The 24626-nt window shown below is 45.5% G+C and overlaps 1 protein-coding gene across 1 annotated transcript in view; it reads right to left on the reverse strand.

Annotated features, from left to right (window-relative positions):
• Nucleotides 1-18878: 18878 nt before the first annotated feature.
• LOC146862181 (caspase-6-like) overlaps nucleotides 18879-24626 on the reverse strand; it is a 126748-nt gene continuing 121000 nt past the window's right edge. Inside the window, exon 8 of the mRNA XM_085641370.1 lies at nucleotides 18879-19914. Within this exon, the coding sequence (XP_085497496.1) occupies nucleotides 19682-19914 (233 nt within the window). The 3' untranslated portion in view covers nucleotides 18879-19681. The remainder of the gene's footprint in view (nucleotides 19915-24626) is intronic.

Raw genomic sequence — 24626 nt, forward strand, 5'->3', positions numbered from 1 at the left:
AGCGTCTGAGTCACGTATTCCTTGTTTTGACAGCATGTGGCCTTAGATCTTTTGGTGCCAATCACTAATAAGGCGGGCCAGTTTTACGTCTTAGTGTTGGTCGACATGTACTCAAGGTGGCCTGAAGTTAAAGTGACACATAGCATTGAAACTAGAGACGATACCAAGTTCTTGGAGGAAGTTTTTGTAGAGAGGGTCTCCCAGAATCCATTTTGACAGACAACGAAGTTCAACTTGTGTCAAAAGAAATGGAAGAATTTTTAAAACAAAAAGGGATCAAGTACAAACGTTGTTCTCTCTATCATCCAGAGTGTAATGGAATGGTAGAGAGGTTCAACCGGGTGCTAACAGAGTCTATTCAACTTGCTAAAGATCAGGGTAAGGACTGGAGGTCTTGTATAATGGAAAGAGTGATGTTTTATCGCTTGACCCCTCACTCGACCACAGGGAAGATCCCTTTCGAGTTATTTAGGGGCCGCACTCCTAACACTCAAATGTTTCAATCTTGGATGAGGGAGAAAGGTACTGTGAATGAAGGTGTCAGGGACGCTGAATGGAAGGTTAATCCGGAACCTAAGTCAGCCAAGAGAAAAGCCAACTTTGACACTAGACATGCTGTCTCTGACGCGAAGGTATGTGTGGGAGATAGAGTGAAAGTATGTTTTCCCCAGAAGTCTGTTGGTGCAAAATTCTCCCCGCCTTTTAAGGTGATGAAGTTATTTCGTAATGCAGTGAAACTTGATGAAGGGCGCATATGGAATTTGGGTAGAATTGCCCCCATACGTTCTGGTAACTGCATTAAACATGATGCTCTTGATGTTCCCTCCAAGGTTGAGCCTCCCTTACGCAAAAGCTCCCACATATGTAAAGCTACCGGTGCCCTGCATGATTTTGTTGTATCTTAGATAAACCTTATGCTTTTAGCTCTTTTACATTGTTATATTTCTATGTGAACTGTCTTTTCATATGTTCTTGTTGTAGGTTTCCGGGGAAGGTGTGTGGTATTTGTCTGACATGCTGCTGCATGTAAGCGGACTTGTCATTATAAAATTCTTAGGTGCCCTGGAATGTTTATGACAAAAGGCTCTTTTGCCAAGCGTTGGGAGCCTTGCTTGCCTTGTGGATAGGACGTTATTACATGAGGATCTACAATAAAGAAGATTATCGGCAAATCACATTGTTTCAGTAAGCTTCATTACAGAATATATATATACACACACACACATATATATACATACACATATATATATACACACACACACATATCCAGACATATATATATATATATAAACACAAACATATATATTAAAACATATATATACACACATATATATATACACATATATACACAGACATTTATTTACACACACACATATATATATATATATATACACACACACACACACACACACATATTTTATATATATATATATATATATATATATATATATATATATATATATATCAGGATATCATGACAAATTGTGGCCGGCCCAATAGGGAGTAACCTTTAATTAGCGCTGAAAATGTGGCCCAATCAACTAATGATAAGTTATGGTTATTATTATTATTGTTATTCTGAACCACAATCCAGTTGCCTATATGTAGAGAGTTACATGTCACCAACTACGATGCTAACTCTATGATTTGTGTATTTTTTCAATTGATGAGACTTTATTCCGGTCCATATGTTTTTGTAACTTTAAGTGCATGAATTAGCACTATGCTGTTTATGATGTCTTAGGCTGGTTCTAAAATGTAATTGTATTAACGACACAAAATAGCACATGTGAGTATTTCTTCAGTTTTTATAGTAGTGCCGTATCTCTCCAGTCCGGTGATTGTTGGTGTTTCCCTTTAAATTCACCGTTATGCACGTAACGCGGTCATGTGAGCAAGGGCCGAGTGGCCCGAAACGCGTCATGAGCTGTGCACATATCGTCGATTAAATAAATACGAAATTTGAGCATTGGCGATTCAAGTTGTCTGTTCCTATTTGTGTGCGTGATTGCACATTTGGAGAGTTTTCGAATATATATATATATATATATATATATTCACTGAAAAAACCACAGGTTTCACACACGTTATAGTTAGGAATTAGCATTTAAAAAACCTTGCAAATTCACTTAAAAACCATAGGTTTCACACATGTTATAGTTAGGTGGATATTTCACTTGTAAAAAACCAATGAAATTCCCCCGTTATAGTTAGTTCAGATAACTATAACTCGCGCTCCCGCAATCCACTCCTGATGACGTCACATATTACATCACTCATGACATGGTCAGTGGCATCACTCATGACATCACTGATGACATCATCCTTGTGATAGAGTGGCGGCCGCACGAGTTATAGTTATCTGAACTAACTATAACGGGGGAATTTCATTGGTTTTTTACGAGTGAAATATCCACCTAACTATAACATGTGTGAAACCTATGGTTTTTTAAGTGAATTTGCAAGGTTTTTTAAATGCTAATTCCTAACTATAACGTGTGTGAAACCTATGTTTTTTTCAGTGAATTTGTACGTTTTTTTAAATGCTAAGTTATGTATGTATTATTATTTTTTATATATATTTATTTTACAATAAACTACGTATTAAAAAAATTAAAAACATTTTTTTTTTGGTTTTTCACCGTGCGCGCACGGTGCGCGCACCCCCGCGATTTTTTAAAAAAAACATTAAAAAACAAATTTCTGCCTTCGGGGTCCTTCAGGGACCCCCTGACAAAGGCTAGGGGGTCAGGAACTCTCTACCCTGCCCCCTTTTCACGTTCGCCACCTTCCTATTTCACTCTCGCACTGAAAACAAACAAAATGGCGGCCAACACTTCCTGATTTCGACCGATTCGAACGTTGACTAACATGTAACCACCAATCAGAATTACGCTCGCGCACGTTAGGGTGCTCGCACGGTGCGCGGCTATAGATATGTATGTGCTTTTAACTGCAATTTTCTCAGGAACTACTGAACAGATTGACTCCATATATGCAAAAGGCACATCCCTGAGATGAGGACTACCTCTCTACCAAATTTCATGTAATTCTGTTCAGCCGTTCGGGCTGTACCTTGAACTAAAGGTCCCTATGGAAAATTGCATGGGGAAAACGCGTTTTGGGACCCCCCTTTTTTCTCAGCCCCCGCTTGACGAATCCCCCTGAGACTTTCAGGGTAGGAGCGGAGCGCCCCACCTATTTTGAAAATTTCGCGAGGATTCGTCAACCGGCGCCAAAGTTATTCCAAATAGAATGTTGCGGATTTCCTATGGAAACACGGTCCTTACTATAACTATCTACTGGCGACCGCCAGTAGATAATATATATATATATATATGTATATATATATATATATATATCCTTCTCCACGTTACTTGGATACAGCCACCGCAGACTCCAGAACAGCGGGTGCGTCGTTCGGGCGAACGGATGTGCTAGTCAGACTAAAACGATTGGAGAAGCTAAAACGAAGTGAACTTTCAAAATGGTGGGAAGCGAAGTCCCTACAACGATATCTGGAGGTTAAAAGAATCCCTAGAGGCTTAAGAATCCTAGTAGCTCCCACATATGAAGATCCTAACCCCAACAAGCTACGAGAGTGGGCTGATAACAACCAAGAATCCTCACGGAGAGGAGGAGCTTAGCGCGCATCCAAGATGGTCGCGTGAGCACAGGGCTCCCCGGACCCTCGCCACTCCTCGCAATTTATCCTGATGATATCCTGATTTCTTGGACGGACTCTCGAAGGTGAACCTCGACTGAGTCCATAACTCTTTCCAGAATTTAAATCGGACTTGGGCGACCAGAATTATAGCACTTTGAACTTTTGAGGCCCAGCTGGAGGCCGTGCCGGGGACTTGGTGATTTGTGGAGCCGGGACGTAGTTGAACAACAACGGCAGTGGGACCTCATCGGTGGCCGTACCCCCACTTTCGGTTTCGTTTTCGGATCCTGGCATGGTCTGATTGAGAGACCGTTTCGCTCGGCCGGGGACCAATCCAGCCTACATTTAGTGTCATCGCTGCCTCCTCATCGTAGCCTACTGGGTCAAGTCGTGACTTTCTCCGGACCGTACGAGCCAACTTCTTGGCCTGTTAGTGCCCGACCTGCCGGCGGCCATTTTCACCAGGTCTTGCGGGCCCCTCCTGGGTGCATCTTCCAACATGACGGGCAGGGGTAAACCCGAGAAGCGGAAGACCAAGACGTCTCTTCGTGGGGGACCGTTCCAGACAAATGTTATGGATCGTTACACTCAAGCCAAAGGATCCCCCGGGCTCTCCAGCAGTACCCCGGAGAAAGCCAGAGAAGACCCTTCTGCCCCTGTTGACTTGTCCCTGCAGGACATTATGGGCGCCATCACCGGCATGAAGGAGACCATCGGCCAGCAATACGAGGCTCTGGCTCGTAAAATTGACACGGTCGCCATTGATGTCACTCTAATCAGGGCCGACCTGTCTAAGACTAACGAGAAGGTGAAGTCATTGGATTTGAAGACTTCCAGCCTCACGGCCGATGTGTCGGAACTTCAGACAGACCTTGGTACTCTGAAATCGGCCAACGACCTGATGTCCCATCAGCTGGAGGATTTTGAGAACAGGGCAAGACGCAACAACATTCGCGTCATAGGTGTTCCGGAGAATCCCGAGACTCGTTCGGTTGACCTCCTGGTCGAAGATCTAATCCTCACCCATCTTGCCCCTTCTGGACTGAGCACGTTTTTCGCTGTGGAGCGTGCACATCGTGTCCCGGGCGGTAAGCCCAAGCCTGGCGCTCCTCCGAGGCCTATCATCGCAAAACTTTTTCATTTCAGGGACCGTGATGCGATTTTGCAGGCTTCGAGAGTGCACGGCCCGGTGAAATTTGAAAACTCCTCTGTCAATTTTTTCCCGGACTTCACTCAACTTGTCCAGAGACAGAGGATGGGCTTTCAGGGGGTTAAGCGACATCTCCGGGACCTGGGACTGAAGTATGCTATGCTTTTCCCTACCAGGCTTCGAGTGGAATATGAGGAACGGACCTTCTTTTTCGAGCGACCGGACAATGTGAGTGACTGGTTGGATTCCCTGCCTGGTCGGAGCGATCGAACGGGGCACCCTGGCGGTGCCGAGGGTGGTGAGCCTACACAGAAGTGACCTTTCGGACCCTAACCTGGACAATCGGACATTGCTCAGTTGGGTTCTATTTCTTTTGTATATTTTGTCTTATAGTAGTTCGCGTCCGGGTGGCGGGTGGAGACGGGCCACTCTCCTCCTCCGGGGTCTTTTTGTAGAATGGGATTGTTAGGGCGACAGGCACACTGCATTTTGGGGTGGCTTTATAGTCTGCAGGGGTGCAGGGAGGGGGGAGTTGTAACGGGTTTTGATTGGGGGGTGGGAGGGGGTGTTTGTGTTCGTGTTTTCTTTTCTCAAGGCGGCATATTGGTTCTTTTTCTGCTTCAGGTGTCCTGCTCTCTGTGCAACTTTTGTGGGGATGGGGAATAGTGGGTTGAGGTTGATATCTTGGAACGTCAATGGATTGGGGGATCGTATCAAACGGGGTGTGGTACTGCAATATTTGCGTCGTTTGACTCCTGATGTGGTACTCCTGCAGGAGACGCATTTGGTAGGCAATGTGTGTCATGCTATGAATAGGTGGGGATACCGATTGGTTGCACACTCCGGGTTCACCACTGGTTCCAGAGGGGTTGGTATTCTGGTCCGGTCTTCCCTCCCACTAGAGATTATTAATGTCATCCTTGACGACAGAGGGCGTTATGCCGCCCTAACCGGTAGGTGGGAGGGTAGGACTCTTTCTTTAGTCACGATATATGTTCCCCCAGGCCTCCAGACCTCCACTTTCTCTGATGTTGGTCGTATGTTGCTGGAACTCCCCGATAGTCTTCTCCTCATGGGTGGGGGCTTCAATTCCGTGCTATCCGGCTACCTGGATCGCCACCCCCCCCCCAGGGCCCTTCCCATTTTCCAATCATGGCTTGGTGGGTTTTTGGACGCCTTTGGTCTGGTGGATTGCTGGAGGTTAATGCATCCGACGCAATGTCAATACACCTTCCACTCCGGGGCTCATGGGAGTCTCTCCAGGCTTGATTACTTCCTCCTGCCCGCGGCCCAGTCCTCCCACGTTGGGGAGGTTAGACACTTGGCCCGGAGCATTTCAGATCACTCCCCTGTGTGGCTTCTTTTCGACACGGGGACGCAACCCGCGGGGCGGATCACCCCTATTAACCCTTGGAATCTGCGCAACCCCGAGACTCGCAACAGCCTCATTAAGTCGCTCAACCATTACTTCCTGGAGAACGAGGGGTCTGTTGTGTCCTCAGTGTCCCTGTGGGAAGCCTTCAAAACTGTTATTCGTGGACAGGCCCTATCTTTAATAGTCGAGACCAAGACAGCCAGGAATGGGGAGGTCGTGAAGCTGGAGGCCGAAATACTGGAGTTGGAGGCTGATCTAGACTTAGGTGTCACCCAGGATAGGCTCCACGCCCTTAGCTTGAAACAGTTTGAATATAAATCCCTTGTTACGGATGCTGCCAAGACAATGTATAGGGAACAGCAAGGTAGACTGTATGATGTTGGGGATAAGGCGGGTAAATTGATTGCATGGCTTGATAAGAAGGAGAGAGCGAACCGTGTGGTCCCTGTGCTTCAGAATTCTGACGGTGTGCATGTGACTGACCCTGGCGAGATTGTGGAGTGTTTTGCTGACTATTTCCGTGTGGTCTACTCCCCGGTGTCCGATAGAGATGAGGATGACTCTCGTCTCTTGTTAAGGGACATTTCGCTGCCCTGCTTGTCTGACGAGGATCGAGAGTGCATGGAGGCATCGTTGTCGGCCGACGAGATTGCCACCGCGATTCGTTCCCTTCGTTCTGGCAAGGCTATGGGCCCCAATGGCTTGCCTATTGAATTGTACAAATTGCGCCCGGATAAAGTCGCACCGTTTCTCCGCGATATGTTTCTGGAGTCGCGTGAGCTTGGTTCCCTCCCTTGTGACCAGCGTCTGGCCACTATAGTTGTGATTCCTAAGGAGGGCAAGCCTCGTGATCGTTGTGCCTCATACAGGCCTATTTCCCTATTGAATGCTGAACCAAAGATTCTCGCCAAGGTCCTTGCTAACCGCTTACTCGCTGTTATCTGTGACCTGATTCATCCGGATCAATCTGGTTTCATTCCGCACCGGAACACTGCTCTCAACTTGCGGCGCTTACATGGCGTTCTCGCCAGGGCGGAGTTTCTTTCCGAGCCGGCCATCTTGGCTTCCTTGGACGCCACGATGGCCTTTGATACGATAGAATGGCCATATCTTTGGGCTACTCTGGCGAAGTTCGGTTTCGGTGCGGGATTTATTAGTTGGGTGAGACTTTTATATACGGATCCGCTTGCTCAGGTTGTTGTCAATGGGAGGGTGTCCCAGCCCTTCGCTCTCGGGAGGGGTACTAGGCAGGGGTGTCCGTTGTCCCCCCTGCTCTTTGCCCTTGCTCTAGAACCGCTTGCAGCCTGGAACCGATGGGAACCGTCGATAAAGGGCATTCAGTGGGCCCCTGGCTTTGAAGACCGGGTTTCGTTGTACGCCGACGATATTCTTTTGTACCTCACCTCCCCGCGTGAATCCCTTAACGTCCTATTTGACGTCCTCACTTCTTTCGGTAAAAACTCCGGTTTGATCATTAATTGGTCTAAATCGTGTGTGTATGTTATTTCCGGTAGCCTTCCCCCCTTACCGAATAGGTTTCCCATTCAAATTTTGCAATCCGGTTTCAAGTACTTGGGGGTCTACGTATCGTTGGACCCGGCGGTCCGCCACGAGCATAATCTCCTTCCTCCTCTCCGGCGATTGAAGTTGGATGTGGCTCGGTGGCGTAGATTGCCGTTGTCCCCACTCGGTCGAGCGGCGCTTTTTAAAATGATGTCCCTGCCCCGATTTCTCTACGCACTCCAGAACTCCTTTGATATTATTCCGGCGGCCTACTTCCAGGGTGGAGGGTTTACAGAGGAGACTTGTTTGGGACGGTCGCGCACGCATCGCTCTTGCAAAACTGACTCTCCCCTGGTATGACGGGGGCATTGCGCTCCCGGACATCAGGAGGTATTATTGGGCCTCCCAGTTGTCCGCTGTCAACCATGCTACGTATGCACCCGGTCCAAATCCGGCTTTCGAGATGGATAAATATCAGTTGCCTGGTGGCAACTTCAACAGAGCGCTCTACTCTCGGACGGCGGGGAGGAACCTAACGGGACCCACTAAGATTGCAGTACGTGTGTGGAAGGATGCTAATGTGGCTATGGGATGGAATGATCGCCTGACACGAGCGACCCCCTTGTTTGCGTCGGACAGATTCTTCAGATATGCACAGGTTCGTCACGCTTTGCTGTCGGTCTTCGAGGCCGGTACCACAGTCCCTGTATCTTCACCACTCGAGGACCGTATACTTGATGGTCATCTGCCCGATAGTACGATTTCCTTGATTTACAAGAAATTAATCAACAATCGGGCGGACCTCCTTGTGCGTCTTCGGGAGGCCTGCACCGGGGACGGGTTGGAGTTGGATGACGAAGACTGGCAGTCCGCACTGTCGTCCCCGAAAGAGGTCGCCATTCCTGCCCGTCTCCGTCTCGTCCAGCTCAAAATTCTTCACCGTGTTTATGTGACGGGTCCTCGTTTGGTTGTGATGGGTTTCTCTTCGGATGGGTTGTGTAAGCGCGGCTGTGGAATGAGCGCCACCTTCCTTCATATCCTTTGGGAGTGCCGCGAGGTTGCGGCATATTGGCACCGTGTGCATGCTGTAATGGAGTGTGTCACTGGGGTCGCTCTGTTGACTGAGGCTCGTCGATGTTTGTTGAATGTATGGGAGCCGAATGACTACAACGTCGCCCAGGCCCGGTGGGCGGCACTTGGGAACATGATTGCAAAGCGGGATATTGCGCAGCTTTGAGGTTCCCGACGGCCTCCCACCGTGTCAGTGTGGAAGGAGAACATGGACTGGTGCATGTTCAGAGAGAAGACGGTATATCTGGTTCGGGGCAAGCCCGGGGCGTGGGGTAGAATTTGGGGTCAGTGGAACACCTACCGAGGTAACATCTGTACGCCCCCTTTTGTAGATACTCCGGACATTTCTCTGTCCCCCTGATCCTGAGGTTCCTGGAATACTGTATCCCTTTTTGCTGATTGTTCTACTTCCCCGTTGCCTCCCCCCCCCCCGGCCATCTCTATTGTCCTCCCTATTCTCTACTTGGTATGGTGGGGTCCCCCCATCGGCGCTCGACACCGTCTAGACTGTTTCTCGCCTTGAGTTTTGTTTCGTTGTTTCTTTGTTTGTTCTTTTCATTCAAAATTTTAAATATTTGTATCCTGTCTAACTTCTGAGTTGCCGAGAATATCTCCTGTAAACCGGCTGAACCTCTGGAGATCAGTCGCTGCTTCGTGACGTCAAGCAATTGACATGCATATACTAGCGGCCGGCCCTGGTGGTTGTAGGCCCATATTTGTAATGATGCCTTTTTGCACAATAAAGTTTTCCCCCAAAAAAAAAAGAAAAAAAAAAAAAAGAATCCTCACGGAGAATGCTTCCAATTCTAATTAAATACGCCGGACCAAGATAATGGAAGAAATCGGGCAAATAACGGAGATGTTGGAGAAGGAAGTGGATCAAGAATTGATAAATAAATTCAAAAAAGATATGACAGAACGCCTACATAAGCTAAAGGTCTCAATCAAAGAGAGAAAAGCAATTAAATTCATGCGAGATAAAGGCGATTACAAACGAGGACAGATTTATACATTTGCCAAGAAATTCGAGAATGTCCGAAGACAAAAAATGAACCCCAGGATGAGAACGACACGGGCCGCCCAGGCAGAACTTGGCAGTCTGTTAAGCTCTGAGATTGAGACATCGGCAGATGAAGGACCTAGTGGCCCTACAAGCAATCAAATCCCCTCAGTACTGGATGAATTCGGTTTTTTACAAGAAGAACGGAGGTTCAACCTCCGTCCAAGAACTGCAACCAATTATGCAGGACCCGGAAGGGGAAGAGGCAGAGGCAACAAAGGCGCAAAAGGGCCAGACAGTGGTACTGGCGGCGGGAAGAACAAGAAGAAGTAAATGATACAACTCTGCCTGCAAGTCCCATGGCGGTCATCAACTTATCAATTCCGCTTTCAACCAAAGAAGAAAAAATACTCCAGCTTGGTCTATCATTTTGTCCCCCTGCGGAATTCAATTATGTGTCCACCAGAATTGACACATTCAAATACACCAGAATGTTAAAACTAAAGAAGCATTTCGCAATGAACCAGGGAAAATACAAAGTACCGGTAGCCCAATCAGGTACTACAACACAGAAGGACCTACGAAATCTACAGGTCAACGATATGAACTTAATACTGGAACTGGGACAAATGGGCAATGAGCAAGAGACCGACTATTCAGATGCTGCAGAAATATCATCACACCTTGTAGAGGAAACCGCATTAGAACAGGGTGTTGTGATCGGGGAGAGTGTGTCTACGAGTATTAGGCCTCGCTCAAGATTTATTCCCACAACCTCGAAGGATTCAGTGGACATATTTAATGAACTGGTAATCAATGATTTAAAGAATCTGGAGATATGCACAGGGTCTGTACATAAAAAGTGGTTACAGCAACAAAAAAGTTGTATGGATCTTATTAAGAAACTGTCCTCTAATAATGACTGTATTGTTCAGAATGCTGATAAGGGTGGGAACATAGTTTTATGGGGTAAACAGAAATATCTCGATGAAGCTTATAAACAACTCAACAATAAGAGTAACACCTGACCTGATGTTAAGCAGCAATTGTATGTTTAATACCAAATTGCAACAGTGGTATGATCCAGGTTTGCTATCACATGATGAATTTCGATACTTAGAGATAAAAAATCCAGTAACTCCGGTCTTTTATCTGATACCAAAAGTCCACAAAGATCTGATTAACCCTCCAGGGAGGCCAATCATTTTGGCCATTGGCAGTGGCTTGGAAAACACTTCTAGATTTGTTGATTCATTCCTATGCCCGATGGTGAAGATGCTACCTTCATTTATTCAAGATACAGGTGATTTTTTAAAAAACATTTACGATAATCCATGGGAAGATGACATGTTGTTAATGACTATTGATGTTACTACGCTTTATACAAGCATAAAACATCAAGACGGCCTTAACGCCATTAAACATTTTTTGGGGACAAGACCAATTTCTTTATGGGCTCATACTCAAATGTTATGCTCCATGGTAGAATGTTGTCTGAAAAATATTTTTTTCCTTTTTAATGGGGAACTGTTTCAGCAACTTTGTGGCACTGCGATGGGCACCTGCTTCGCCCCCAGCTATGCGAATTTGCATATGGGCTGGTGGGAGGAGCAGGTGGTCCGACGGAGGTACCAGCAAGAATGGAAAAATAACATCCTCCATTGGAGACGCTTCATTGACGACTTGTTTGTTATATGGAGAGGAACTGAAACATCAGCCATTGATTTTGTTAAAAAACTCCAGATCAATAATCTCAATCTGAAGTTTACAAGTACTGTGAGTAAGAATGAAGTGAACTTTTTAGATCTCACGGTTTATGTCAAGAATGGTCATTTGCATACTCAAATGTTTCGTAAACCGACAGCAGGAAACACGTTGTTGCATGCCACAAGCTTTCACCCTAGCAACCTGATTAGAAGCATCCCCTATGGGGAATGTTTAAGAACAGTACGTAATTGTAGTGAAGCTGCCACTAGAGAAATAGAACTCCAGACCTTACGTTCCCGTTTTAAATCAAGAGAATATGGGGAAGAGTGCATTCAGAGTGCTATCCATAAGGTCAAGAAAAAAACTAGAGAAGAAATTCTATTTGAACCATCAGAAGTGAGCAAACGTAGACAGAATAAACCACAGGACACAAATGAGTGTAGAATGGTAACTTCATTCAACAAACAGCATGGGCACGTCTGCAGTATTTTGTTGAAACATTGGCATTTGATACGGAATGACCCTATTTTGGGTCAAATTGTATCAAAGAAACCTTTGATTACCTTCAGACGAGCGAAATCATTTAAGCAAATGTTGGTTAGCAATATGGCACCCAAATCTTTGAAGCAGCCCCTTAAAACATCATGGTTAAAACGTCAAGATGGATTCATTAAATGTTCGAAGTGCAAAGCTTGCCAGCATGGCATAAATACAAAAAAGTTTACAACAGGCTGCTCTCGAATAGAGAAAAATATTAGAGGGCAGTTTGATTGCAAAACAGAGTTTGCCGTTTACGTACTGAGCTGCCCGTGTAATCTCCAGTACGTGGGCAGTACAATTCTTCCCGTACATAAGAGAATTCTTCAACATTCAAGGGCCATCAAACACGTTGACAAAACATACCCGGTAGCACGGCATTTCTCAGTCTGCCATGGCAGTGATGTGGCGGGCTTAACATACTTTGTCATTGATGCGATTGCACCCAATGTGAGGGGTGGAGACAGACAGAAAGGTTTGAGAAAACTTGAATCACGTTACATTGTGGAATTAAGTAGTAAAACATAACAAACTTAATGTGTGCAAAGGAAATAGTCAATAGGCGAAGGCGAGTGAGTCATCAGTGTGATGGTAGAAGCGGTGACTTAGGCCCACATGGACTTCAGGATAGGTAAGTGTTCATCAGTAGCGCTTTCATTTCCTTTTTGAAAGTCAATGTAGATGGAATCAGTCTCATTTCCGTTGGAAGGGATTTCCAGATTCTTAGGGCATATCCTGAGAAGGAGCGGTTGTAGGATTTTAATTTTTTTATTTCTTTGGTTTAAGTAGGAGGGTGTTGGAGCTCCTGGAGGTACGGGCGCCACCCGACAGCTCACGTTTTTTGCGAGGTAGAGAAGCGTGTTGAAGTGAAGGGCCTTGTGGGTCATGCATGCAGGTTTTAGGTGTATCCTTACTTCAAAAGGTAGCCAGTTGAGTTTTCAGATCCGGGGAGATGTGGTTGTACTTCTTGGAGCCTGTGATGAGCCTGGCGGCTGCATTCAATGAATTCTCTGAGGGGGGCCAGTCTGTATTTAGGCAGAACGCAGAGTGTTGCACTGCCATATTCCAGATGTGAGATGACTAAAGCTTGTACTGTGGACTTGAGGTCATCAGGGGTACGGAAAGGTTTTAGTTTTCTTAGGATGCTCAGTTTGAAGTTCGCTCCTTTGATAGAAGCACTAATGTGCTCCTGCATGCTCAAATTCCTATCCAGCACTATATATATATATATATATATATATATATATATATATATATATAGAGAGAGAGATCGATATCACAGCACGTTACCTCTGACCTCAGAGGTTTTTTGAAAAACGCACTCTCTCGGAATCTGTCATTTAAGTTGCAGTTTACATATGAGATTAGTTCAAGCAAGATAACATTCCTGGATACTGAAATCTAGGTCGAAGGAAACACCTTACAAACCACATTATACCGGAAAACAACAGCTACTAATGCAGTTCTCCATGCAAACAGTTACCCTATAAACCAAAAATGGAATATACCTTATGGGGAATTTTTAAGGTTATGGAGGAATTGCTCCTCAGATAAGGAATTTGAAAAACATAGCAAAGCAATGCAATCAAGATTCAAAAAGAGAAATTACCCAACTAAGGTCGTCGAAAAAAGCTTGCAAAAGGCAAAATCTAAAAATTGAACTGAGATTCTCAAAAATCAGAAACAACTAAATACTGAGGACCCTGCAAAAATAAGACTAATAACAACCTGCACGGCAGAAACAAGTGAATTAACCAGAATTCTCAAAAAACATCTGGGCATTTTAAAATTGGACCCGACAATATCAGATTTAATAGGAAACCTTCCAAACACTATCTATAGGAGAGCTCCAAATCTGGGTGACAAATTGACCAACTGTCATTTCAAAATAAAACAAACTAAACCATGGACTGAAATTGAAGGATTCTGGCCGTGTAAAAGTTGCAAAGCCTGTAGAATCGCAGAACCTAAAAAGGAAGTGGATATCAAAAAAGGTGTAAAGTGGAAAATCAAACAGCATATTACTTGCAAGAGAAAGTATGTTGTGTATATAGTGGAATGGCCATGCAAGTTAAAATACGTAGGCAGCACAATATGCGAGATCAAAAAATGCATTCTGGAACACATTATAGCTACTGTGAATAAGGATCGTTCGAATGCGATAGCTAAACACATAGAAAAGATGCATGACAGCAATTGGGAATCTTTGAGATTTTATGTGATTGAACAAGTGCCATATCTGGAGAGAGGGGGAAACCGGGAGCAACATCTCAGAAAGAAAGAATCTAAACATATTGTTTCATTCAGGACTTTAACAACTCTAGGCCTGAATCAGGACGAAGAACTGTTTGTACATCTCTAATATACTTGTATATAACATTGGATGAAGTTTTAAGATGAAAACCTTACTGTGCCAAAATCAGATTTCCTTACTAGACAGGATGGAAACTAATGTAGTTATCACTGATTAACTGTATTTATTGGTTCAAACCAACAAGTGTGTAGCAGGCATTTCTTTTGCTGATCTAAGTAAAAATGCTCACTAGAGAGGGAAAAATTTGAGACTATGATGTTGAAGTATATATAACATTGGTAGATGCCTCCGGATGAAAAACGCACTGTGCCATTATAATCAGACTCCCTAACTAGACAGGATGGTAAATGAATGCAGTTATTACTGATTGATTGTATTCATTGGTTTAAACCAAAAAGAATGTAGCGGGCGCAATAGTAACTTAATTACTTATTTAAGTCAAAATGCCCTCTAGAAGAAAAATTGTTACTATGATGATTAAGTGCTGCTAACAAACAAGTTCGTTTTGCCAGACCAAAATATTAAAACTGAAATAAGGTTTTTTGTATTAACGTTACATCACCGCACTGCGTCGCATACACAATAATATTGATTGTAAATAGCACTAGAGCACTATATCACTCTTTCTAAAAAGTCACACATATTTATTGAAAAGAAAAAAAGAAAAATATTGCGCTACGCAGACCAGAATGCTTTGCGACTTTATACACAGGAAATACTTGATGTATTAGAAATAAAAGATGCCTGTTTTTCCGGTTGTTGTAAACTACCCGTGATCAAGGTTCGAGTTGCGAATCGAAACGCGTTGGGCATGGCTATGGCTGCTTCTACGGAATAAAGCAACTTAAATTACAGATTCCGAGAGAGTGCGTTTTACAAAAACCTCTGAGGTCAGAGGTAACGTGCTGTAAAATTGACCAGCTGCCCTGCCGGAGAAAACTCGCACCACCCCAGAAAAGGAACGCTGGCGATCAAATCAAGGGCGTTGGAGAATGACACACTGAGACACACACACACACACTGAGACACACAGACACACTGAGACACAGACACACACACACTGAGACACACACCCAAAAATATATATACACCTGGGTTTATATGTTATCAGATTTGGGACTGCAAACTAGCGGACGTCACGCACTGCGTGTCCATGTACGCCGACGACCTCCTCATATACATACGAGACGTGACAGCGGATCTCACCATACTAGAGACCGCCCTGACGGAATTCACGGAGGCCTCGGGCTTGAAAGTGAACTGGGACAAATCGATGGTGTACCCCCTCCATCCAGGCGTCTCTCCCCAGGATGTATGGATCGGTGGCCGGAAAATACACTGGGCGGCAGAGGGTCCCTGATACCTCGGGATTCGGTTATACCATTCCCCAGCCGACATCTGCGAGGGTAACCACTGTAGGGCACTCGCTGGGATACGATCCTCCATTGGGTTCTGGCGGAGCCTTCTGTTGGCCCCGATAGGCCGGGTTGCCCTAGCAAAGATGATACTGGTCCAGCGGCTTTTATATTACTTCACCAACCTCCCAGTAATCCCGCCCCGTTCCTTCTTCAAGGACTTAGACACACTCCTCAGTTCTCTCATATGGGGTAAGGGACGGCACAGGATTGCGCTAGCAAAGCTGAAATTACCCATGACACAGGGGGGGCTCGGCGCGCCATCATTCGTACCTACTTCCTGGCATCTCAGCTCCAGTGGCTCTCCTTTTGGACGGCAGACAGATGCACACTCGAAACATGTACTGCCACGGGTCGCATACCCATACCAGAGTTACGCCGCCTACTCATACCGGGGTCTCGCCCCACGCAAACCTACTAGACATAGCCCGGAAGTGCGTACAGCGTATACATCGCATGGCACTAGAATGCTCCCGATACACACCATTGCTACCGCTGGTCGGCTGGCCCAGACATGGGGGGTTCTTTACATCTGCAATGCTGCGGGAATGGACGTCAAGGGACCTTACCGAGGCAGAAATACTGTTCGAAGAAGGACAGCATCGGTCGTACCGGCAACTTATGGACGATTATGACCTACCCCCAGGCCAGTTCTTGCGTCACCGCCAACTTCTCAGCCACTACCGGCCATACTCCGACCTCACCTTGGGGGAACTCCCCACACACCCAGTTCTCCACAAAATATTACGAATGGGACCGGGGCGCTATCATACCACATGGTTATATAAATCGATTAGGGAACTGACACCCCCGCTCTTGGGACCCCTACGGACCCTCTGGGAGGAGGAAGCAGGACGACCATTTCATGATAGTGAATGGGAAAGAGCGATAGAATTCCCCAAAAAAGTATACAGGAACGCCCGGTTTAAGAACATACAGTTTCACATCCTGCACAGGGCCTACCTAACACCAGCACGCCTTCAACGCTTTTACCCCGACACGACCTTCCTCTGCCCTCGTTGCCCAGCGGGGGACGCAGGCTTTCACCACATGTTCTGGACTTGTCTGGGCATTCAGACCTATTGGTCATCTATCCACTCGACACTCAGGGAGCTCACCGGGTTGACCCACCTGACTACCTGGGAGGGCTGCGCGTTGGGCATACTCGGACGGAGGAAACGATACAAAATACCAATGCGCTTTGTATCCCTAGCCCACTTGCTGGCCAAACGCTGTATAGCCATGCACTGGCGTGCCCCATCAGGTCCCCCACTGGCGGCATGGGTGGGGGCGGTTCTTAAATGGGCGGCTGCTGAGGAGGATGTAATTTGTGCGGAAGAAGCCAAAGGTATCCGCAAAGTCCCAATTTCCCTAGAATGGGCGCTTTTATTGTACCAATTCAGACAATCCCAGACCCCGGAAGTCACGGCCACTGACACCCAGACCCCCGACACGGTACAGCCTTCCGCTGTGCAGGCTCCCGAGACAGGGGATCCTCCTCCACGACTCCCTGTGCCACCTCTGGACCAGCCGGGTCCGTCTTCGTCCGTCTATCACACTCAACGGCCCCCCACATTAATCCATACACCCGCTCCCTCCTAGGCGAGCAGTAGTTGCACGGTCGAGTAGGCAATAACGGACCCATAGCATACGCCTGGCCCAAACACTAAAAACCCCATGGCACATCCCAGTTCAGTTCTCCCCCCAGTTTTTCTTACTGGCAACGCTCTACTACAACACAGACCACATCCATACTGAATAAGATATTGATGTACTCCCTATTTTGATGAAGGTCTACTCTGATACTTATGAATCACATTTATCTATGCGACACACGTTGTATGTACGCTTAAATTATTAAATGCCAATAAAAAGAATGTTCCAAAAAAAAAAATCAGATTTGGGACTGCAAGAAGGATTGTATTACAAATATGAGAAATTTGACTTGTGTGTGCAATAAATCACTATTAGTGGATAGGAAAGAATATTCTAAACAACTCTGCATATGAGGGGTTTATGGAGCTGAATCTTCATTTGGCACAGAAATGCTTGGTATAAAAGGCCAGTTTCTCACAACTAGGAAAGACTGTTTTTGACTGATGGGCTTTAATACTACAAATATACAGCCATGCTAAGAGAGCATGGGCACCAGGCTTTCCGTGCTATGATCCTTGTATCTCTCAACTGTAAGTTCCTTATTAACCACATCATTATGATGATGCACACACAAGCATACAAGGCACATCTTTAAACACACTGTATACCCAAACTAGAATTTGTGGGTGCATCTTATGACAGGAAAAGAGTCCACTTCAATTCTTTAAGGGTGCAGGCTTTTGTTTAATGTCTAAAGGAGTCCATGTATGTTTTCATGGAACATTATTTAATCCCTTGGGATGGCTAAATTTTACTGGCAAGAGTGGAAATATATAATCTGAAAAAATAAGACGATAAAGTGATAAATAAACAAAAATATAGTGTTAGTATCTTTAAAAAATGATCATTTAGGCATGAGAAAAGTCAAAATAAATATTTCAGGTGAACATTCCTACAAAGCTGATTTTCCGACTAGGGCTGTAGGGTGTGTGTATACCTAATCGGAGGGGTTACTTCACTTGCAAACCTCCACTGAAGGTTTTTCTCCATTGTTTTAATTTTCATAACATTTATAAACATTTGCAACATGCAACACAAGAAGCGGCAAAGCCAAAACATCTGGAGTTGGATGCCACCCTTTTGGCTTTAAGGTTTGTTTGTTTTAACTTGTGTTTTACAAAACCATAATATTGAGTAAGCTATTGGCCTGCGCCAATCTGAAAAAAATAGTAGCTAAAATCAAAAGAAACTTATTTTGCCTCAAAAAACACCCATTTCCATTGTAGCCTCTGGCACTAAAGGGGACTATTTTGTGTGCTGATGTGCTCCTTGTAAAAGGGCAGAATGCTGTCATCCTCAGTACAGTGGAAGTGGGCTTAACCACTGCACCAGGCTGTCGCTGTAGTGAGCGGAAGAAAAATGTGAATAACACAATAACAAACCAATGGAAGGCTGGCTGACAAACACTGTAAGCATAATATACATAGAATTTAGGTAAAATCAAAAGGTCTTAAATAGCACCAGTCCTAAAAACACATGGAAATTGAGAAGGAAAATTAAAAATACTTTATTTTTCTTTCAGAAACATATTTTTTGACAAGAAAAAGTCTACATGTCATAATTTTTCCCTTTCTCCTCAGTTTATCGCTAACATAGAGTCAGTTATAGGACACATAATTAATTACTTCACCATAACACAACAATTTACACATATCTCCCTGAAAGGGAACAATAGAAAAATGACCTGTCGCCAGGTGGTCAGCACAGACATTGAAGGGGCTGTACAGTGCGTTGCCATTAGTACAGAAACTCAGTTTCTACATTTGTTCCACACATGGACGTTTGCATGGAATGAAGTAGAGTAAATATTCCCTTTCCGGTGGCTCATGCCACGTGGATATGCACCTTTCAGATTCTGGGTTTTATAGCTCCCTGAGAGATTCCAAATTTCAAAAGCGCAGGAGCCATTTCATGAAAATGTGCTTTAAAAAACGAAGTAATAAACATGACTGCAAGCTGCTCAGTGGAAGACCAACATTATAAAATTCTATATATAAAATGTAAAATATCATGCAAATCTCAGGTTTTCAGCCCTGGTGAAAGGGCAATTACGTCAAATAAGTCTGATTATCAAAACTGACCACCTAACTAACTCCCCGCACGTGTTAACAGTTCCTAGCACCAAGAAGTCCCAAATAACATGATCATGCCTTTCAGTCAGTCGAGTAAGAGTAAATCAGTCAGAAAAAAACGGTTAACTATAAAAACATACAAAATATTTCTTCCCTTTTTCACATAAGTCACACAGGGCAACAAGTAACAACAAGGCACCACCCAACCTAACTTTTATTTTGGACGCAGGTACAGCTTTTTAGTGAGCATGGACGCAAAGCAGGGCACCTGCTTCTTTCCGATTGCATTGATGTCTTTGCACGCGTCCACTCGACGTGCAGACACCTTCCGGTTCACCAGGGTCAGTAGTTCAAGCATTTCCAGGGAGGAGCCGTATTGTTTCATTGTGCTGCATAGATCTTGAATGTACCAGGAACCGTACACGGTTTCACGATGGGAATAGTAACCTGGAGGGAAACACAGAATAAGAGGGTTACAAAGAGGTGCGAGGAAGCGGTCTAATGCTTAATCAGTACCAGTTACAAAGCAAATAATGTGCATTATTCCTTGATTATGCTGTAGGAATCCTTTTACTGGGTGTACTGACCTTCATAACCAAATAAATAAATGGGAGTTTATTTACTAATGTCTTGTATGGGGGCGCAAAGCATTGATTCAATTTACTTTTGTATAGGGCACAATCTCCTATGGGAGTATTCAGGCACAGCATCAGGTGTGTGAAGTTGGCCTTGGAAGGGTAATTACTTAAAAAAGCAGCCTCTTGCGGAATCCAAGAAGGGGGAGGCGGCTCTGATGTGTTGTGGGAGGCCGTTCAGGTTTTAGGAGCGATATGTCAGGAGGCACAACCTCTTGATTTACTTTTGTGTATGCATAGGGTGTGGGCTACTGAGAATCCAGCAGAATGGCGGTACCAGGAGGGATGGTAGAATTGCACTTGGCTGTACAAGCAGGCAGGGCCTGCGTTATGAAGTTCTTTGTACATGTGGGTGAGAAGTCTGAAATGTGCAAGTCTGTATCGGGAACCAGTGGAGATCTCTTAGATGAGGTGTGATGTGGGCCTGGCATGGGACATTGAGGATTAGTCACCCTGATAGACTTGGGACGGTCTGGAATCTTTTTGTGAGTTTTTTGGGTATTCCTGTGTATAAGGTGTTCCTGTAGTCCAGTCTGCTGGTGAGGAGGGCTTGAGTGACCATTTCCTTGGAGCTGTTCGGTAGACACTTGAAAATCTTCTTCAGCATCTTCAGGGTGTGAAAACAGGACGGTGCAACTGCGTTAATGGGCGCAGACATGTCCAGTTTGCTATCAATAATTATGCTGAGGTTGCTCACTTGCGTGCTAGGCATGGGAACATGTCCAAAATCAGTTGACTAGTAAGTGGAGTCCCACAACAAAACGTCCCTCCTGAAAATCACCACTTCGGTCTGGCCTGTGTTCAACTAAAGACAGTTGGACTTCATACAAGTGGTTTCTTCGGTCATGCATGCAGTGAACTTGTTCCTGGTGCTGGGTGTTTTGTCCGAGAGGGACAGTATCATTTGTGTGTCATCTGCGTAGGTAAGGATGATGACATTGTGAGCCTGAATGATGTTTGCCAGCGGTGTCATGCATATGTTGTAGGGGGTGGAACGGAGTACAGAGCCCTGTAGGTCTCAGCAAATGAGTTCCCGTGCTTCTGAGGAATATGGTAGTATGATGACGGTTTGAGTTCTTCCAGTGACAAACGTGCAGATCCACTGGAGGACGTGTTTTTGAATGCCCGTGTCATGGAGTTGTCTGTTCAGAATGGGATGAGAGATGGTGTTGAATGCTGCAGAAAGGTCTAAAAGGATGAGGGCTGTAGTTTCCCCTCTGACTAGGATCATCTGGAGGTCGTATGTAGCTGCAACGAGGGTGGTCTCAGAGCTGTGGTTTGATCTGAAACCTGACTGGGTGGCATTGAGAAGCTGGTTGTTGGCGAGGTGGGCCAAGAGGTGTCTAATAATGGCTTTCTCCAGGACCTTGGCTGGGTACAGAATAATGGATATTGGTCAGTAGCTGGAGGGCTTCCTCAGGAGGGTGTTGAAGGAAGCATGCTTCCAGGATTCTAGAAAGTTGGCTGTGTTGATGGAGGAGTTGAGGATGGGTGTGAGGGCCTTGTTGATGGGGGTTTATCCTTTTTTGATGACGTGATGGGGGTAAGGATTCAGCGAGGCCTCAGAGTGTATGGTCTTCAAGACTGCTGTTGTTTCCTCTGTACTTATACTTTTCTTTAAGGTTATTTTGTTGCCTTTGTCTGTCACCAGGAGGCTTCCGGCAAGGTTCAAGGATCCGCTTGTGGGGCAAAGTTGCTGTATATGGTGTGATCTTGCTGCAGAAAAGTACAGTTCTTGAGATGAGTTGATGTTGCTAGCAGCTGCTGTGGGTGTAGTGAAATCCTTGAACATAGGTGATGATTTCTCTGCTGCTGTTGGAGCTGGAATTGATGTGTCTGGCCAGAGTCTTCCTCTTGGTTTTACGGACTCGCTGGTGGAACCGTCTCAGGGTGGATTTAAATATGTCTTTTTCTACTTCTCCCTGGCTTGTTTTTTCCACACCTGTTCTTGTTGTTTGCTGGGTCTTTTGGTCATTCTGAGATCGGTGTACAAGCAGGCCTGTGTTCTTGTTTTTGCTACGTAGTTTCATTTCTGGAAGGCCAGGGTGTTGGCGCAGGTGGTGATCCATTTGTTGAACTTGTCGATGACATGTGCTAGGTGGCTCGTATGCTCCGGTTGGCTCTTGTGGAGAGCAGAAGTCCAATCAACCTCAGCTAGTTTGCTCCAGTGTAGTGTAGGCCTGTTGTGCAGATTCTTCTGAGATGATGGATGCTGATTGTGAAACTGACCATGCCATGGTCAGTCCAGTTAACTAATGTGGACGTGTTGACAGGGATGTTAAAGAATGTGAATACAGGGTCCAGGATGTGTCGAGCGGTAGGTTCCACATTCTGCGTAGGTGTTGCAACTGAAGGTGTCCTTGAAGATGATGACATCTCTTCTGGGTCTGTGTTGGCGGTCTTCACTGATGATCCAGCGGGAATGGTTGCGACAATGTCTCAATGCTGCGGTCAGCCTTGTTTCCATGAGGAACAGGGTGTCTGGAACAGCAGCTGCATCCAGCAGGTTCCAGATCTCCGTTGTGTGTTTGCTGAGTGAGGTGTTATGGAGCATGCATGATATTGGTGTGTGGGGAACGGGTGAGTGTTTGTGGGCTGGTGTTCGGGTAGGTAAGGTGTTGGACGTTGCTGATGTGTTCTTAGTCGGTGCTGGAGCTGTGGGTGGGGTGGGGCAGGGGAAGCGGCAAGAGGTGCAGGTGAAGGCTTCCTATGTGTTGTGTGGTGCAGCAGAAGTGTTGAGTGGCAGCAGGGGTAGAGGGTGTGCAGGTAGTGATGGGTCAGGGGAGGATCAGATTTTCTGGCACTTGGCACGATCCAGTCATGGACAGGCGCAGATGGGCTTGCCTTTGGCACTCCTTAAGCGTTCCGCACTGCGGCCACCATTAAGTAGTTCCTGGGAGTGGGGAGGAGTGTGTGGGGTGGGGCTGAGGAGAAGGCAGCTGGCAGGAGAGCAGGAAGAGAGTGAGGGCACAAGTAGCAGGTAAGGAGCAGGGAGGATCAGCAGACAGGGCAAGAAGGGAGCACAGGAAGGAACACAGCAGGAGAACGAGATAGGGCAGAAACAGTGGCACAAGGGGTGAAAGCAGATGGAACAAAAGCACAAGAATGGGCAGAAGCAGACAAAACAGAGGAACGAGGGAATGAGAAACAAGCAAAAGTTAACAAAACATGGGTACAAAAGCAGGAAGAAAATTACAAAAGCAAACAATACAGAGGCACAAAAGTGAATGAAAAATGGGTAACAGCAGACAAAATAGAGGCACTGCGTGATTGAGAAGTGTGAAGAACAGAGGTGGCAAGCAAAAGACAGCAGAGGAAAGAGTGAGAAAGGTCGTACAGAGAGAAACAAGGCAAGACTGTGAGTGAAATAGAGAGACTGAAGAAACAAGGTAGTTGCCTAGAGGAGCTAGAGCTAGGCCTTCAAGGACAGTGATCAGTCAAAGGACTGGTTAAAGGTAAGTCGAGGGAGTGGGGGGGTAGGCCAGTGCACTAGCTTCTAAAAGTCCAAGGGTGCAGTGCAACATTTCACAGTGCCACACAAACGTCTATCCATCCCTCAGTAAATAACCACTGTGCAGTTCGATAGGAAAGTCTGCCTATTTCCTTTGAAACTCTACTTCATTCCAATCACTGACTTCCTCCTTTACTATCAAATCCTCGTAGCTCCACAAGGCCTTTTTCTAAATATGATAGTAATGTTGCCTGCTCTACTCCTGCTGGAAGGAGGCGTCATACTTACCATTTTCTTCTGTGAAGCTGTCTTAGTCCTGAGGCATCCACCACAAACTGTCTCTCATGATCCACCGCACTGCAATGAATACTCAGCTCAAATATGCTCATTGCCTGTCCTGTATTAATGCTCCTGGGCTATTTAGAGACCTCTATCCTATCTTTCCGTCCCTTTCTCTATTTCAGAAGACACAATTTAAATCCTGCCTTTCCCCAGTAGGATTTCTGGTGCAATCCTTAGCCCATCTCTTTAGCTCTTCTCTGTGTTGCATCTAGTGTGGTCCCTTGCTTTATTTGATAATTAGAGTTCTCTTAAATCTTTTATTTTTCCACTGTAAATATTACCTTTTTAAACAGATAGTGTCAACGTCAAAGATAAATGATTTCCCAGCTAAACCCTCAGCAATGTTATTGATGATGGTATTGAACAGAATGAGTGTCAGCACGGATACTTTTGCACCCGCCAATGCCCCCCCCTAATGTTTATCCGGAAAAATCACAACCACCCAGAACTCTTTGACTACACCACTTAGCCAGATCCAGGGCCGTTTCTACCATTAGGCAGGACTAGGCAGCCGCCTAGGGCGGCAAAAGGGGGGAAAAAATGTAATTTGAAATCAAACTGAGAAAAAATTGAGCAAATTAGGAGAAAAAAGGAAGGAGGCAGCATTTTTCAATTCTCGCCTAGGGCGGCAACACACCTAGAAACGGCCCTGGCCAGATCCTACCGTGCCTCACAGCCTTGGGACTATGAGGGAGGTGTGTCAGTTTGAATATTTGTTTTATGTAAATGTC

Source organism: Triturus cristatus, chromosome 2_2 (genome assembly GCF_964204655.1).
Source record: "Triturus cristatus chromosome 2_2, aTriCri1.1, whole genome shotgun sequence".
Taxonomy (NCBI): Eukaryota; Metazoa; Chordata; class Amphibia; order Caudata; family Salamandridae; genus Triturus; species Triturus cristatus.